The 17,927-nt window shown below is 40.4% G+C and overlaps 1 protein-coding gene across 2 annotated transcripts; it reads left to right on the forward strand.

Annotated features, from left to right (window-relative positions):
- Positions 1-289: 289 nt before the first annotated feature.
- On the forward strand, positions 290-16,907 carry BLCAP (BLCAP apoptosis inducing factor). Of its 2 annotated transcripts, XM_072996941.2 has the most exons (5): positions 461-596; positions 993-1,088; positions 9,771-9,853; positions 10,649-10,721; positions 15,133-16,907. In XM_072996941.2, the coding sequence occupies exon 5, from the start codon at positions 15,269-15,271 to the stop codon at positions 15,530-15,532; it is 264 nt and encodes an 87-aa protein (XP_072853042.1). In that variant the 5' UTR covers positions 461-596; positions 993-1,088; positions 9,771-9,853; positions 10,649-10,721; positions 15,133-15,268; the 3' UTR covers positions 15,533-16,907. The 2 variants fall into 2 exon arrangements, with proteins under 2 accessions (XP_020644912.1, XP_072853042.1); XM_020789253.3 differs by lacking the exons at positions 993-1,088; positions 9,771-9,853; positions 10,649-10,721 and having other exon boundaries at positions 290-596.
- Positions 16,908-17,927: the final 1,020 nt, after the last annotated feature.

Here is a 17,927-nt window from a genome sequence, read left to right on the forward strand (position 1 = left end):
ATACTTTGGCCATCTCATGAGAAGAGAAGACTCCATGGAAAAGACCTTAATATTGGGAAAGTGTGAGGGCAAGAGAAGAAGGGGACGACAGAGGATGAGATGGCTGGCCAGTGTCTGCGAAGCAACCAACATGAATTTGACCCAACTCCGGGAGGGAGTGGAAGACAGGAGGGCCTGGCGGGCTCTGGTCGTTGGGGTCACGAGGGGTCGGACATGACTTAACAACTAAACAACAAGAAAGCTCATCCTCCAGTCAGAAGGCGGGGTCTTCCTACAATGGTTTACACTTACGACTATAAGGACGGGGTGGCTATGACAACGCCTGCTCCAAGCGCAACGTCACTGTTGAACTCCGACCCCGGATTTCTAGAGAAACGGGGGGGAGGTAAGAAGAAGACGAGTGTTTAGAGTCTGGGGGATGTCCAGACTTAACGGGAGACGTCGCGTGGGGTCCGCCTTAAAAGTCAGGCAGTGGAGTGAACGGCCCGTCTCGGGTCTTGAGAAAGCCGTTACAGGGTCCTACGGAGAGCGACAGACACAGAAAGGGAGTGAGAGCGGCCTAGAGGGACGAGGCGGCGCAATGGCGAGGAGCGCAGGTAATACAGCTGAAGTGGGGGCCCGGAGGGAGTGGTCGGAAGGGCAGGCGGCGGCGGCGGCCGCGGCTGTTGCCGGGAAGGTGCTCAGCCTGGAGTCCCTTTGCCAACCCAGGAGGTGGCAACGCCCGAGGTCCCTCGGAGCAAGGGGAAGGGAGAGGGGAGACGAGCGCCTTCCCCGGGCCCCAGGAAGCAGGGGAGGGACCTTGGCGGCGGGGGTGGGTAGGTGGGTGCTTTTGTTGAGCCCTCTCTCTGCCTCTTGGGAGTGGCCTCCCCCCTCCTAAGAGGGTCGTTTTGCCGTGGATCTTTGCCTTATCCGCAGGTGATGGTATCCACGGTAATGCTGTCACTCCTCCTTGCTTATCTTCGCAACCCCCCCCTTCAATCCCTTGCTCTTAGGTAGCAGCAGAAGTTTAGAGTTAATCCAGTAAAATTGATGAGTCGGCCCAGAATTGGCAGAGAAGTACTTTCCCTCACCACTCAAAGCATGATGAGGTGAGGATATTTCCTGCCAGAAACTTTTACTATTATTATTCTTATTGCATTTGTTCCTGTGTGATTTTCCTATTGAAACGTAAAACTGTCCTGGGAAAAGTAAAGTGGCAATACAGGAGCAGTGTAGAAGGTGTATTATGCAAACTCTGCAAGCGTATCAAATCAGTTTTTGATATTTTTTAAAACAAAACTTGGCTGGGTAGCTCAGTGAGTTAGGCATCCGGCAGTGGAGCCAAACGTTGGGAGTTCAATGTACATTATTCGCGAAGGCTTTCACGGCCGGGATCTGATGGTTGTTGTGGGTTTTTCGGGCTTTTTGGCCGTGTTCTGAAGGTTGTTCTTCCTAACATTTCGCCAGTCTCTGTGGCCGGCGTCTTCAGAGGACAGCACTCTGTGCTGCAGAGTGCAGAGTACTGTCCTCTGAAGATGCTGTCCTCTGAAGATGCCGGCCACAGAGACTCTCCCCAACCACGTTGGGAGTTCAGTTTCCCACTGTAAATCCCAGAAGAGCCAGCCAAAGTAGCCATGGGTACTCAGCACAGTCCTGCAGCACCCCCAGAAGAAGGGAATGGTAAACCACTTGGAGTACTTTCTACCTAGAAAACAGTGTTAAGGGTCACCATGTCATATTTGACTTGACAGCACACAATTATTGTTATAAAACAAAACTTAAGATGTTTTGGGTTGGGCAGCTGTTTAAGAGGAGAAGGCAGATTTGTGCAGAATTGGTCCACCAGTTGCTGTTACTTCATCGCTTGAGAATGAGGTACATGTTTCTGGGAAGGGATATCAGAGGGCTGTTGCCTTTATTTTAAAACATGGTTAATAGAACTACAGCAATAAGTGGTGAAGTGGAATTCATTTGGGAAGACATGGCTTTTCTAAAGGGCATTCTTTGGTTGTAGTGGACTTTGCAGTATGGGAGATGTGATAGTATAGCCCAGTGTGTAGTACATTTGTTTTTATTTAGAGATCAGTGATTGTGTCCCTACTCTGAGTACTCTTATAACTTACCAGGATGTGCATGCAGTTCAGCCAGCATACTACAGGTTGGGAATGAGGATAAATTTGTTGCTCAAGTCTCTTAATACTTAACAAATACCAAAGATACTGAACATTCTGTCATAACAACCAAACTGGAAAATAAACAGCTTTCTACAGCTGGGTTGATGTGTGTTTCTCAGAATTTCCAATTTCATCCTTAGCTGGGGAAGATTAGTATTTTCTTGGGAATAGGGGAGGTAAAATAATTTTTGCTATCACATCTTCATCCCTTTTTTAGTCCTCTTATCATATTCATGTTTAAATGTTATTCATTTTCCATATGCAGTGAATTTATGGAAAAAATAATTAGGCAGCCTGAAGCCTAAACTTGATCTGTATAGGTAAAGTCAGAATGTCTTTTAAGACCCAAATACTGCAATTGAGAGGCAATCAAAGGAAAATATTGGAAACCACAAGGACAGTTTCACTGAATGCTGGATTTAAACCTATGAGAGCTTCAATCATGGATTTGTCTTTTGGACCTCATTCTCTGTTCTATCCCATAGAAGAAGTGGCTCTCATTTAACATTGCGGGTAAACAAAGCAAAGAATATGAAAATACTTCCTGTTTTGTCATTACTTTTACTGCTTTCTTCCATTTTAAGGAGAGATTTTCTATCCCGGATTATTTAATTCCTGTTTATCTTCTTTAGCTCTCTATCTTTCTTTCAGCTCTCTTTGCTTCTTTTGCCCTCTCTGATTGACCTTCTTTGGCACAGAAGTTTATCAGTGTGTGCATCTCTTTTTGCCAGATATTAGCCTGAATTGAGTGGTAGCAGGAACATTATCTTCTTGTACCATATATTTCTACTTTTGCTGAATCATACATGCATTTTTGCCATATCTAATTAAGTTCTCAAAGAAACGCTTGGTATTGTACTTTTGCTCCAACCTGTAGAAATGCATGTGTTGTCAGTAAACCAGTAATGAAAAAAATGGCTTGCAACATTTTGTTATACGTGTAGTGTGATATTTATCTTAATTTCATTAATTCTTGACAAAAGTATGTGTTATGTTGCATTCATTTGCCTCTGGAGAAATGAGAAATAAGTAATCTTACAGATCTGGTGTTAAGATTCTTAGAAGATAATCCTACTTTCCTATAAAGAATTAAAGCACATCTTAATAGAAAAGTTCTAGGATTTGAAGCATTTGTTGCATTATTGCTTTGGCTGTTGATCCTGGGAATGAAAGTAACAGAAAATAGACACTTTGTTAACTGCAATGTAAGTTAATATTAGCTTTTTCCCCGTTAAAAGATTTAGTTGAATTTAAGAACACATTATTCTTTGCCAAAAGGAATGCAGCTATATAAGCAAGGGATCTATCTGTCCACAGTACACAATACTGACAAGTGCATGTTGGGCAGGAACCTTATACAGTACAATGGTCTTACTGACTATATTTCACATTTTAGGGATTGTTGGTTTTTCTTCTCTGTATTTCATTGGGACATTTGAAGATACTAGTTAGATGAGTCCATATAATTTGCTGTTATCCCAAACACTTTGGTGAAGGTTTGGGGGAGACATATATTAAAAATATTAGATATTAAAAATTCAGTGTTCAAAATATTCCAATATGAGTGCAAACTGTGGATTTCAGTGTGCAAAGATCAACATTATTCTGCAGGTATCAATTCTACTTTATGATCCTTGCACATTGAAATCCACAGCTTGCACTGACACTGGTTAATTTAGACCACTTGTTCAAAAAGTTGTTCTGTTTCTGTGTAGATGACATGGTTAAACTACACAATATAGATGTCAGATATCATCATTTGCTAAAGGAAAGGAAGTGAAACCCTTGAAGCCTGATATTTTATTTTGTTAATTGTACTGTACTGCAGTGAGAGCTGAGGAACAGAGTTATTTCACATTTGTATGTGTTCCCAAAACCTCACCAAAGAGAACTGAGAAAAGAGACAGATAAGCTAGTTTCTGGTGTCCTGGTACAATCGCAGAAGGGTAGACATCACTCCTCCCCATCTACCATGCAAAAAACAGCAGTGTCCAAGGCACTAACTTTAAAGTAGTTCAGACCCATATCATAGAGATTTGTACAAATGATCATTATTGGAATAAAAAGAATTATATTACCAATGTTGAAGGTCAGTTTTCTATCCTATGTTCATGTTCAGTGGTTAATAAAAGTTGCTAAAAATTTCTTATAAGTGCTGGTAAAGATACCTCCTTTTAAATTACAGATTGTTGTATGTTAAATACGAAATGTTGTATATCAAAGGACTGTTAAATGGTGAACTGGTTTCTTCTCAGTTCAAAAGAAAATCTGGATTTCTGCCTTTTCAGTTCCTGGTTCCTAATAGGTCTGTTTCTGTTGGCATTCAGTGTGAGAGAACAGTGTGGTAGCTCTAAACAATCTAGAATCAGTAGCAATTTTAACTTATTCACTATTTATGAGTAGCAAATAAGGATTTGGCTACTGTTCAGGGAGAGGTGGAGAGCTAGCCATGGTCTGTTCCAGATTACTAATAGATGCTGGTCTCATATGATTGATATTTAAGAGCTTCCAAGTTGCAAGAGAAATTGAGTAAGCCTATTATGGTAAGGAAGTTCTGGAGAGTAAAAAGAGGTATGTGATTAAGCAGAAATTGAAAATGGACTCCTTTGGGTGCATTCTAAAACAAATGTTTCTTGCATTGTAAAACAAATATGCTTTAAATAGCTTCATATGTTTCCTTCTGAGTGACTTGATTGCAAGTGATTAAATCACTACATTGCAGTTTATGATGAAGCAAGTTTTAGCCAGCAAAGCATACACAAAATCACTGAGGATGCTGGTGAAACCTGGAATCTGGATTTTATTATCAGCCTGGCTTTGCTGTTACCAGGAGTTGCGAAGTAGTGACCATTCTTCAGTACTGGTCCTGTTACATCACTTGCCCTGCCACTAACCTCCTCTATTATTTTGTTTCCATCTTGACCTTGATGGACCTACCTAGATGCATTTTGCATGAGCATTGCCAGCAGAGAAAGCTAAGAGGAGTGTTTGTAATTAAAGGATATCGATTAGAAAATATAGTTTTAAGAACCCTGAAGAAATAATTCAAATTGGGATGATTATTATATGAAATCACTTAAAAATGTCAGATCAGTACTGTTCCTTGGGTATAACAGTGACTCCATGATCTCTGGCGCACATATTTCCTAATTTTGATGCCCAAGAGCCTTTTAATTGGTGATAGATACAGTTCAGTCTGGGATTTTATGGATGAAGAATAGGTACCCAGTCACTTTCTTCTCTCTTTAAAAAGTTTGTAAGAGATGCTCAAATGTGCCTGTGGAAACATAACCAGAAGGAAAAACTGACTTGGCCTACTTAGATTAAAATGTTGTCCTTGTAGGCAAAGCACACAGCCTGGCTGAAACACAGTGAGAATTGATGAACCTTGTATTCCTTTCCCCTCTCATTGATAGGATTCTGTGCCAGATCTCAGTAGTATCTGTGAATAGAAGGAACCTAGTCTAATCCTTAACATGCTATAAAAGAGCGAAGTCACTGGACATATCAGCAGCTGTATTGAAATCTCATTAGCAGGCAAAGGCCATAGTGATTTTTTAAAGGTGCCCACAGTTACTTTCTTCTTGAGTGTTCCTCTCAGGTGCAGTGCAGCTTTAGAACAAGCAGATCAGTAGTCCATATGAACTCTCTGCAGCAAAAAATGCATAAGGACTGTATGAACAAATTCTACCTCCTTTCTGTTGATCTTAGCAAGACATTTGATACAGTCAGCAAACTGAGACTTTACAAGATCCTTAGATGTTGGGAAGTTAGTTTGCCTTATCTAATGTTTCCATGGCAATATGCACAATATTTGCAGCTCAGCCAAGCCATGTGTGATAGTTTTTCAGTAGAAAGTGAAGTGAAACAGCACTATATCCCCTTTCTAGTTCTTTGTTATCTTTCTCTGCTCCTCAGAGTCTTGCTTTGTTGGTGCAGAGGGACTTCTATTGACAAATAATGTGCTGTTTTTCAGAATAAAACCCCCAGTTCTTCACATGTAGGTCTATGTTTTATTGTTCCCAGCTTTGCACAAACCATAGTCATGGGACACTATGCTATTCCATTCCAGACTGTTAATTTTACTCCTTCACATTCATAAAGATCACACTTGAAGACGTTCACAATGCTTATTGGTCAGAGATATGTCGACATGTCAGAGGAGATTCTCTGAGGGAATCTGTTCTCAAGAACTTACATGTTGTCCAGTGCTTTAGTATGACAATGTTTATCTTTGTCTGATTGTGACATCAGATGGGAGAGTAAGTTGTAAGTACATCTGTTATCATCTTGCGAACTAGCACACAAGGCAGGATTCATCTGCAGTATAAGATCAATATAAGAAATGAGAGTCAATCATAATCTGAAAATCAGTATCTGTACCTATGACAGATAATGGTGATTCAGGATTGGCTACAACAATGAAACTGAATCATTTCTCAAGTAAATGTCAGCTTTTGTCAATTTAAGTCTGAATGTATTACTTTTTCCTAGCTCCTTGGGAGGTATGATTATTTTGCTCTGTGTTCTGTAAAAGAAGGGACAGGATTTGGAGAGAGAAAAAAAGCCTGCCTAGCTGGGCTTGGGATATGTTTCTCAGTCTTGCATAATTTTGATTCTCTTCAGACCTGCTCTTGTTCTTCTCCACTATCTTGAAATTGTTGCTTTGTTCTGTCAAGTCAGCCTTGACTTAAGGCAACTCCATGAATGCATGATCTCCAGAATGTCCTGTCCTCAACAGCCCTGATCAGAAATTAAGGCAAACTTAAGCCTGTGAGTTCTTTTAGCAAGTCAGTCCATCTCATATTTGGTCTGCCTCTTTTCCTGCTGCCTTCCACATTTTCCAGCATTATTGTCTTTTCTGGAGAATTCTGCCTTCTCATGGTGTGCCCAAAGTAGGACAATCTCAGTTTCAACATTTTTCGCTTCAGTGATAGTTCCTGATGCTTTGATCTAGGACTCACTTTTTTCATCTTTCTGGCTGTCTAGGTATCTGCATATTTTTTTTTGCCAGAGCGTGGACCTAGAGCGAAGTACATTTGAACAAAAATAGTGAAGTGACCCATAGTTGAATAATTGTTATCACTGTGAAATTTTGGGAAGACCTAGTGTCATGCTTTGTGTTCTTTTCAAATGTGTCTATTTACAAAAAAAGAAAAGAAAAAGAAAAAAACATACTAGGATTCACAGTTTAGCTGCTCCAAAGCATCTGAAGTTTTCATCAGAAACTTTAGCTGAGTGCATTGTTTCACTCTGGACTTAATTCATTGGCCAAAATCCTGTTGCTTAGCTTAGTAAATCACAAATAAGCAAAAATACCTTTTCCTGTCACAAAGCTTATTTCAAATATAATTTAAACTTAAATAGTGGGAACAGAAAGGGAGAATTAAACTTAAAAGTTAGTAAACAAGGATAAATCAATTGCCACAATAATCTGAAGAGGTAGGAGTGTCCATTTAGTAAATAGCATGGTAGTCAGCTGAATTCAGCCCTTATTTTTCTAGTATTTGGCCATTGGAAAGCAGAGATCTCAAATACAGCACTCATTCTTGGTGGAGTTTCCACATTATGTGAACTGGAAAAAATCAGCCTCCATGGGTTTCACTGCAACCACCACAGAAGGGAATAATAACTGCATCTTTAGCTCAGTCTGAGAGAGGCAGCAAAGAACTTTTAATGGCAAGTCAATAAAGAAATGTTCAGTTACTTTAAAATCTCCATCATAAAGCTGAACTCTCAGAAAGAGCTGAGCTTTCTCTGTACTTAGTCATTCCACAATCTGACCTGTGCCAACAGAAATCAGGAAGAAGAGGCTTGTGATCCTGGGAAATGTAGGTTTAATGTAATTAATTGCTTTTTCTCCAAATTCTCTGAAACAGTCCCAGAAGAAAGGAATGGTAAACCATTTTTGAGTACTCTGTACCTAAAAAATGTTCAAAATGGTGCCACAAGCTAGAATTGACTTGAGTGCATGCAGTTATTATCAGTACAGTAAGTGTAATGGCATAAATTGTAACAGTAAACTGTTGCTAATTGTTGTTGCTCGTGTTCCTGATTGCACAACTTGGATTATGAGTGGCAGTTCACTGTTGCAATTGATGCCATTACACTTATGCCAGCCTTAATCCACAGTTCTAGCTACCATCTCTTGCTTCTGATCAACTATAGCTAAATTCTCTTTCTTGAACAGAAATGGGTGGGTGTGAATATTTAGCTTTTTTTTACATTGTGCTTGAAAATAACTTTTTTTAGAAATGTTGATTTAAAAAGAAACTAACTGTTCCTTTTATCAACTTGTTGTTAAAGTTCTATGCAGTATTGCATTTCCCAGATTGAACTTTGGATACCATTTGTGATTATCTTCTGTTGTGCATGTCCCAGTGAATCTTGGAGCTGGTGGTTTTCTTCCATTGAGATATTATAGAAAATCCACCTTGACTGAACCCTGTATGTCCAGATCTCTGCCTTCCAGTGACTGGCCTCTAGAAAAAAAAGTTGTTTGGATTAATAGGAAGCTTTACAGTTTGCTGTCCCCATTTGCTCTACATTCATAATCCAAGAACATTGTGTATCTCTTTTGGTCAGAGGTTTGAGTGATGAACCTGGGATCTTCACATTTGGCTTTGCAATGGTTATGGCCATAGTAAGCATTGTATTCAGGAAGAATATATTTATCATGGAAGTGAGAGCTGGACCATAAAGAAAGCAGACCGCCGAAGAATGGATGCCTTTGAATTGTGGTGCTGGAGGAGGCTCTTGAGAATCCCCTGGACTGCAAGGAGAACAAACCTATCAATTCTAAAGGAAATCAGCCCTGAGTGCTCACTGGAAGGACAGATCCTGAAGCTGAGGCTCCAATACTCATCTCATGAGAAGAAAAGACTCCTTGGAAAAAACCTTGATGTTAGGAAAGTGTGATGGCAAGAGGAGAAGGGGACGACCGAGAATGAGATGGCTGGACAGTGTCTGCGAAGCTACCAACATGAATTTGACACAACTCTGGGAGGCAGTGGAAGATAGGAGGGCCTGTCATGCTCTGGTCCATGGGGTCACGAAGAGTCGGACACGACTAAATGACGACGATATTTATCATATTTAGATTGGCCTGATGTGAAGGTTCTCTTTCTATCTGCCTTGCTACTTTTGACAGTTTACAGATTAAGCATTGAGGATGGAAAGCTGCTGGTTTTCTGGGAAAGGTTTATTTCCCTGAAAATAGAGGACGTGATAGCTGCTAAAATGGCTCAGGAAGGATGTTGCTTTAAATGCAAGTTGCCAAGAATGTATGGGGTCTGCAATAATGTCTTTACCCTTCTAGACTTACTGGGCATAGTGCAGTTTGATAGGCAGTATTAATTAGTTTATGAACAATAGCAGTGAAATAAGTTTTCACCAACTCAGTAAGCTTTTTCTATGGAAGTTTAAATCAGAAATTGCTTGTCTGAGCCCTGGCATACATCCTCTACTGTACTTGTTTTCTGTCTGTTAAAAGAGTTTCTCTCCTGGCAAGATAATAAGAATGAATGATTGATGTATTAGAACATTACTCATTCTTGACTTGAAACCTCCCTCCCCCAGTGAATCTACCCTTTTTTATATAATTGTTTTATCCACCAGAACCTCAGAAGCCTGTGAATGGATGAGTAGGATCATCTTTAGAATGAAATCAACAGCGAAAGAAGTCTGAAGGTAGCAGGAAGGTATTCTGTTTGGAAAATAGTCTGAGTCATGTGGGAGCTTATCTAATTATTGCTACTTTCACCTGCTGGTTTGGCTTTTGCTCCTAAAATCAGTTCTTGATCAGCTTACAGAGGACATGCAGCTTGCTCTCTTATAAGCAAAGAAGCACCTCAAATGGGTGGGAATTGTATGGCGTCCCAAGGCTGCATTGTGGCTCCCAAAGCCTTGTAAAAGAAAAATAACCCTATGAATGTATTTAACCACCTATTTAAAGACAGAATCTGAGCTCCAAGGCATGTGGTTCTTTTATTAAATAAGGTGTGCCCTCACTTACCTCAGTTGTTATTATAATAATAATATGCTGTCAAGCCACTTCTGAATTAATAACTACCAGAAGGTCGTATTGTTAACAGCCCTGCTCAGGTCTTCCAGACTCAAGGGTACGGCATTCCTTACTGAATATGGCATGGATCTTTTGCTTTTCTTGCTGCTTTCAACTTTCCCTAGCACTGCTGTTTTTTCCAGTTAATCCTGCCTTCTCATGGTACATCTAAAGGAGAATAGCCGCAATTTAGTCATCTCTGCTTCTAGAAAATCAGGCTTGATTTGATCTGGTACCCATTTATTTGGCTTTCCGGCTATCCATTATATCTATAAAGCTCTCCTCCGACATGACATTTTGAGGAATGAATATTTTTCCTGACAGCTTTTATATGCATGCATAGTAGTCAAGAATACCACCATATTGATAAAGTTGGCCTTAGTCTACAATAACACATCCTTGCACTCATGAATTTCCTCTAATACCTTCATAGGCACCTATCAAGGTCTCTGCTTCCTTCCAGTTTCTTGGCTGCAATCTTCATTTTTATTGATAAGTATACCAAGGTATAGAAAATTGTCAACAATTTCAATTTAAAGTCATGTAATTCTTATGGATTCATGATTTTTGTCTTTATGCTTCTGCACTTTCTTCTTTAATCTTCATCACCAATTATTTCAGGTCATTGCTGCTTTCTGCCAGTAATATAGTGTTAACTCGAATATCTTAAATTATTGGTGTTTCTTCCACCAATTTCCACTTTTCCTTAATCTAATCCATTTTTCATATGGTCTTATGTATAGATAGAACAGAAAGGAAGATAAAATACACCCTTGTCTGACACTTCTGGCAATGGGAAACAGTATCTATGTATTCTGTCCTAATATTTGTCTTCTTGTCCAGACTGTAAGTAATAGAGCAAGTTAATCAAATGTGGCACAGCAATTTCTTTTATAATGATCCATAACTTTTCATCTTCCACACAGTCAAAAGCCTTGCTGTAATAATCTACAAAGTAGCTTCTGATTATCATCTTTGGTATACTCAAATAGCCAGTACTGTATATATTTATGGTATTATCTCTAGTACCTCTTCCTTTCCTGATTCTAGTTTGACATTGGCATGTTTTTTGTGCAAAGTAGATATAACATTTCCAAACATTTCCTTTTTCCCTTAATTTTTTTTCCCTTCTCCCCCCCCCCGAAAAAAATTAATTTTGGGGGGAAATTTACATCTCTAGAGAGAACTTAAATACATACAGTCTCAGAAGTCTTTCATTAAGGTCTTCATGTTATATAGTTTGAATACCCTGCCGTAGACATATTATTTATCATTGTAAACATGTTCCACACTCCATTTGTTTTTTGTTTTGTTTGTTTGTTTGTTGTTTTTATTTTTCTGGAAAAAATGACTTTGGAAAAAATGGGGGGGAAAACTTGTTTTCCCCCCAATGTTTCTTCCCCCCCCCCCGAGGCCTTCCCATCTCTAGTGCAAAGCCTTCAGCATCACTTTTGTTGAATAGAAAATTAATACATTGGTCTTGTAGTTATTATACTCTGTGACCTCTCTTGCTTTGGGGGTTGGAATGTATATTGAATTTTTCCACTGTGGGGATAATTGATTTCCACATTTACGGGTGTATTCCTTTTTGGATTTGATAAATTTAGTCTCTGTAGCTTGAAATAGTTCTGCTGGTATCTCATCTATTCCTCGTGATCTCCAGGAGTAGATGAGATACCTCCAGGTTCTTTGAGAGTAGTTTTCTTGCTTTAGAGTTGGTAAAAAAACATTAGTGGTTTGTTTCCTTGTTTCTGCTGAAATCAGAAATGACCAGAATGTTATGTTACTTTGGATTTCATTTGGAGTTGCTGGTACAGCCCTGGGGAGAGTTGATGCACAAGAAATAGTACCTGGATCAGTAGACCCTGTCCACCTCAGCACTAAAACTCTGAACTAGAGATGGGGGAATTCATATATACAAATATGAATTCCCCCGCACAGGTGGACATAATGAGGGTCCAGCCCCCTGGGACCAGACTGTTCACTCACCTGTCCACTGCTGCAGCAGCTCCACACTTGCTTCCAATCACTCTGGAGCTTGTGGTCAACTAGCCAATCCTGGCAGAAGGCAGGAAGATGAGCCTCCCTGCCAGGCTAGTTGACCCCGAGCTCTGGAGCAATTGGAAGGGAGTGCAGAGCTGTGGCAGCAGCAGATGGGGAGTGGACATTATGTCCACATGCACGGGGGTATTCATATACAAATATGAATGCCCCATCTCTACTCTGAACTACGGTCTGCTTTCTGGCACTGTTTCAGTAATCTAATGAAATGTCAACAGCTGTGCTAGTAATAAGGATTCTATGTTGTATTATTCACTGTTTGTACTTAAATCAGTTTGACAGCAGGGTTACAAATACATTTAAAATCCTTACCTGCCAGCCTTACCTGCCAATTCACAGGGGTGGTGCTTTTAATTTCTAGGTGCCTCGTGTGGGTTTGGGTGGCTGACTGCAGAGTAAGGGGCTGGGAGTTCAATTCCCTACTGTGCCTTCCGGTAGAGATGCCAGCCAAATCACCTGGAACATTTGTGGCTTTTGGGGTTACATGCTATGTTGCTTTCTGCTAACTGCACCATCCTAGAACCATTTCTGAGCACTTTTTACCTATCAAAGCCTTAGAGGGTCACCATAAGTTGGAAATGTCTTGATGGCACATAGTTAATTATTAGGTGAGTTGGGATTTTTCTGCATGATCCATAAGTGTATCTGTTTGAAAAGGTTTCTAAATTCTTCAGGCTGGGATTGTTTCTCATCTCTACAGTTACCTATAGAATGTGTGCCAGTAGGATTGCCTTTTGAAGTCCACAAATGTGATTCTTTGGCAAAAAGGATTCAAGACATCCATGAGTATTGCACTACTTCAAAGAGAAGTGTTTTTAATTTTCTTTCAATTTTATCTAGTATCTTTACCAGAAAGCCACACATTTGTGTTAGTATGTTAGCTATCTCAAATTGAATATCTGACTTGCCAGTACATTTTCTCTTGACATCTCATGCCCTCAATCCTTGATGTTAATATTATCTATGTGAAAATGAATCTATTTATTGGTCATTAAATCCTCAGCAGAGCATAAGGTTTCAACTAAACAGTCTTTGCACATTTCCCCTGGTTCTGCTGAACAAGCTGAGCTAGAAGAGACCTCTCTCCCAATTCCCTTTTGCTTTAAATGGAAAACTATATTAATCACTGAGATGCTGGTAGATGTGTTCACTAGAATCCTCTTTGGAATTAGAATGCACATATGCCAGCCATTTTTCTGTGGACCTTTTACTTTACTACAGTTCTAAGATCACATTACATCTGTTATTTCTGCTTCCTGATTCTCCTTCCTATAATTTAGTTGGAGCCTCTGTAGCTTGTGACCCCATAAGCCAAACAAATGACTCTATAGGAAAAATCGGGACAAGGCCACATGGTCATGGAAACAATACAAATGCATGAGCAGGTGATGCCTTTAATCAACCATTACAAATATAAAACAAACAAGCAAACAAAAAAAAAATGAGCTTTTGATGATAAATCATTTTCTTCAAGGCTCTGCATCAAGTTCTTGTGGGCAGTTCCAAACTTACTGCTGTTTTTAATGTTCCAGATTCACATGGCTGATGGCGTAGAGGCCAGGCAAGCTTCTTAGATGGAAACAGCTGCAGCATGCATGTTGGTTTCAAGCTCTTCTTCAGCAAGCAATTTGGAATTTATGACCTATCTCTTAAAACCGAGGATAGTCAGAGGCAATCTGGGCCCCCCCTCCTTCTCCCTTTCTGCCTTTTTGAAACCTAGAGAATTTCCCTTTAGCTGGGGGAGGGAAGGCTGCCCAGTTAACATGACCTGCCTCTGACAGAGATGGGATTAGGACTCTATAGTTTTCTAGTTTTGCTGTCTGAGGCAGAGTGGGGGACGCCAAAGCACTGGCAGGCTATACGTTTTGGTTTAACTTTGCTGAACTTGGTGTGTTCGATGTTATTGGAGGCTAACATGATGGGGGGAAGGGTCTCCTTTTGTGTAATTGTTTTAGTTAGTCAAAATTATAAATGGATTTGTTGTATGTATATAGGTTTTCCTTTAGTTACAGTTTCTGTATTTCCAAGTAGCAAGAGCTTGAAGCTTCAAATAATTAATCCCATTTCTCTACTGAAACAGGACAGTTTCCTAAAATACAACAGCCTCTTATTTTTAAGCCACCCCTTCTCTAGTGCTTCAAATTGATTTCCATCTCCCCAGCTCCCAGTCCTTGCTTTGTAGCATACTACTTTCTCAAACATTGTGTAGGAATAATAGTAATTTCAAGTGCAGATATGATGTATACTACATTTCACGTGCAAACATGAAAAACATTATAAATTCTCAGCAACCGAAATAGTAATCCTGAATGTTCAACCAGTATTTGTTCCCATTTGTGGATTGGTTAGTGTTACATGACCATCAGGCTCCAAATTCTGACAAACAGAACAAGGAAAAGGAAAATACAGTTTGCCTTAATTTATGGCATTTTCAGTTTTCGTAGCTTATTGTGAAATTTCAGTTTGTGCTTGAGAGGACTTTGGTCTCTCTCCAGTACAGATCCTGAGTAGACAAGAAGCCCTCAACCATTAATGTGATTGTAGTTGGACTTTTAAAAGATTTATCCTTTAACTAGTACATAAGGTAGAAGAGCTGTCATATTGCGAGTAGTAGCATACTGCTTTGATCTTTTCTAGAACCCTAGAACAAGGAACAGCTGGAGCTTGCAGTTCTCAGACTAAAAGATTGAAGTGACCCTTGGGGAAATGAGAATGTTCAGCTGTGTTGGGTGATTACATTTATGGGTTTATGGAGTTTGGGGTTTATGGCAGGATGGGTTATTGGAAAGCGCAAATTTAAAATGTTTGATAATCTAGTTTGCTGATGTGTATCTTTCCCTTTCTCTCTCCCTCAAGACAAACTCGTATATCACCATACAGTTTTATGAAGCATCCTGATTTGCTTTCTGAAGATTTGAAAGTGTGGAGAAGACATTACGCCCTGCCGCTTTGGATTGCTGTCCTCACTCTCACACCCTGATCACAAGACACCATGTACTGCCTCCAGTGGTTATTGCCTGTTCTCCTCATCCCAAAGCCTCTCAACCCAGCCTTGTGGTTCAGTCATTCAATGTTCATGGGCTTCTATCTACTGAGTTTCCTTTTGGAGCGGAAACCTTGCACAATCTGTGCCTTGGTCTTCTTGGCCGCTTTGTTCCTCATCTGCTACAGCTGCTGGGGAAATTGCTTTTTGTATCATTGCTCTGGCTCCCATCTGCCTGACTCTGCTCATGATCCCAACATAGTTGGCACTTAAAACTTTCCACTTGATTGCAAGATCTTTGTGGGTCCCCCCCCCCTTTCTTCTAAAGGGACAGTGTAATTGGAAGGAGAGATTCTAAGACATGTGATTGGAGTACAAGCAGCCTGTTTGTACGTCTGGATTAAACAGTTTCATGATGACCTATACCTCCTAAATCTGCCTGTTAAATTTGAAGAAAACTGTTTATAGTGATAACTGATGTGGCTATCTGTTCTGGGTGGCTTTTCTTTTTCTCCTTCTGCCTTCTATATTGTTTAAGGTTGATTATTCAATCTCTGACTCAGTTGTAAAGAGATATGTTGCTTGATGCAGTAGCATTTATCTGACTCCTTTCCTAAATCAGGAGACAGACATCAGTCGTATGTAACGTGAGTCCTCTGATCTTGTGGAAACAGTTGGAAAGCCTTATTTCATCTGTAGCTGGTGTTTATTGCTCCAGACAACTGAGGAAGAACTTGCAAATGACTAATGTTTGAAAGCTTCATGGGACAGAGGCTGCTGATTCATCTCAGCAGGCCCAACTGGAAGGGGCAGTGTTGTCTGGAATGCTTTCCAAACTACTTATCTGCCAAGATCATAGCTCAAAAATCCTGGAGTCATCATGATGCCACTTTTGCAGCACAGATGTAGAAGCTTGTTTCACCTACCACCCCAGTCAGATACCCACTGTTTACAAAAGTCTTGAGTTGGGAAGAAAGCATGTTCTGCTGTGAAGTGTGGGGGTCCCTTTTATTGGTTTTGCATTTGAATTTTAAGCTATCTTACCTTGCAAATGGGAGTTCAGGGATGGGGGATTTGAATGTGCTTCTGCTGAGATGAGAAGTGTGGGCTCCTTCTCAATAATGAATTGGAACAGTCACTTGAATGACAGGCTGCTTTTCTTTTACTTTTCCTTTAATGCCATGAGTATTAATCTCTCGACACAAGCAGATGAGCCCGAGCTCACATGCATGGGAGAAAGGAAGTGACAAATGCTTTGGCTACAGATCCTCCATTTTCTTGTGGTAGTAGGATCATGCATTTATTACTCCATCCCCATCCTCCAGAATAGCTTTCACTTGCACATTGGCCATTTCCAGAGAATATCTCCTGTCTTCCTTAGGAAATGCTTGCTTGTGTGATATGTAAGCTATTCTGAGGGGCAAGTGTAAACCTCTTCAGTAACATTTCAAGGTTGTAAGGTCATCTTGTTTTGCCATCCATTTGGCTCTGCACAATCTTCCTTGGAGGAATGTTGCTGAAAAGTCAGTTTCTCTCTCAAGGGAGCTGGAACTGAGAAACCAATTGTGAAACCTCCACAGAAAGTTTTTATTTTTTGTTTGTTCATTGCACAGCTGTTCAACGAGTTTAATAAAGCTTTATAAACTTTGGTCTGTGGACTAGTGCCATTTGTGATGCAGTCACTCTCACTGGACTAAGGCCTTTGGATTGGCAGCATTTTATCTCCTTTTCTTTGAAGTTGGAGATACATTTAGAACTGCAGTGCTTGAAGAGATCCTATGGATCATCGAGTCCAGCCCCTGTCAGAGAGGCACATTGGGGAATCAAATTCCCAATCTCTGCCTCTGCAGTCAGATTCCTAAACCACTGAGCTAAGGGAGGAACATTCACCGGTGGTGATTACTGGCGTGTCTGGAATTCTGTTGTTATCTCTGATCAGAAAGAGCAGGCAGGGTTTTCTGTTCCTGCCTCACACATTTTCCCTTTGGTAATGCAAGTGAAATGGGGGAAGGAAGGGAAATCCTGGTGTTACCTCTGATCTCAGTTTGAAAATTTTACTAGAATGCCCAAGGAGATTGTTTACCTTCCTAGTTGGAAGGATAAGGGCAGAGGTGGGATTCAGCAGGTTCGCACCTATTCTATAGAACCGATTCCTAAATGTACTATTGGTTCTTAGAACCGTTTGCTGGCCTGAGATGAATGAAGGAGGAGGGGCCAAGTGACCAGCTACGAGCGGGTGGAGGGGGGCACAATTAGCTGCCTCCCTTCCTGCGCCACACTGAGCCGTCTGAGGTGGGGTGTGGGTGAGAGAGATAAAGCCCTGGAAAGAGCAGAGGCATCAGTGGGGGAAAGGGGGGAGGATTAGTCCTTGATGTCACTGGAGGAAAGCTCATGGCCTCGAGGCAGAGGGGGGGGTGATTGACAAGGCATGAGGGAAAAGGTTTTGGGGTGAGACCACTTCAGTTAAACACCCAACCGTCCTCATTTTACTATGATTTTTTCAAGTTAAAGGTACCACATAAGACTGTTGCTTATGGGGTACCTTTTTTTAAAATGTCCTGGGCATTTATTTATTCATTCATTCATTCATTCATTCATTCATTCATTCATTCATTCATTCATTCATTCATTCATTCATTCATTTATTTATTTATTTATCATTAGGACA

The sequence above is a fragment of the Pogona vitticeps genome, chromosome 4 (genome assembly GCF_051106095.1).
Source record: "Pogona vitticeps strain Pit_001003342236 chromosome 4, PviZW2.1, whole genome shotgun sequence".
Lineage (NCBI taxonomy): Eukaryota > Metazoa > Chordata > Lepidosauria > Squamata > Agamidae > Pogona > Pogona vitticeps.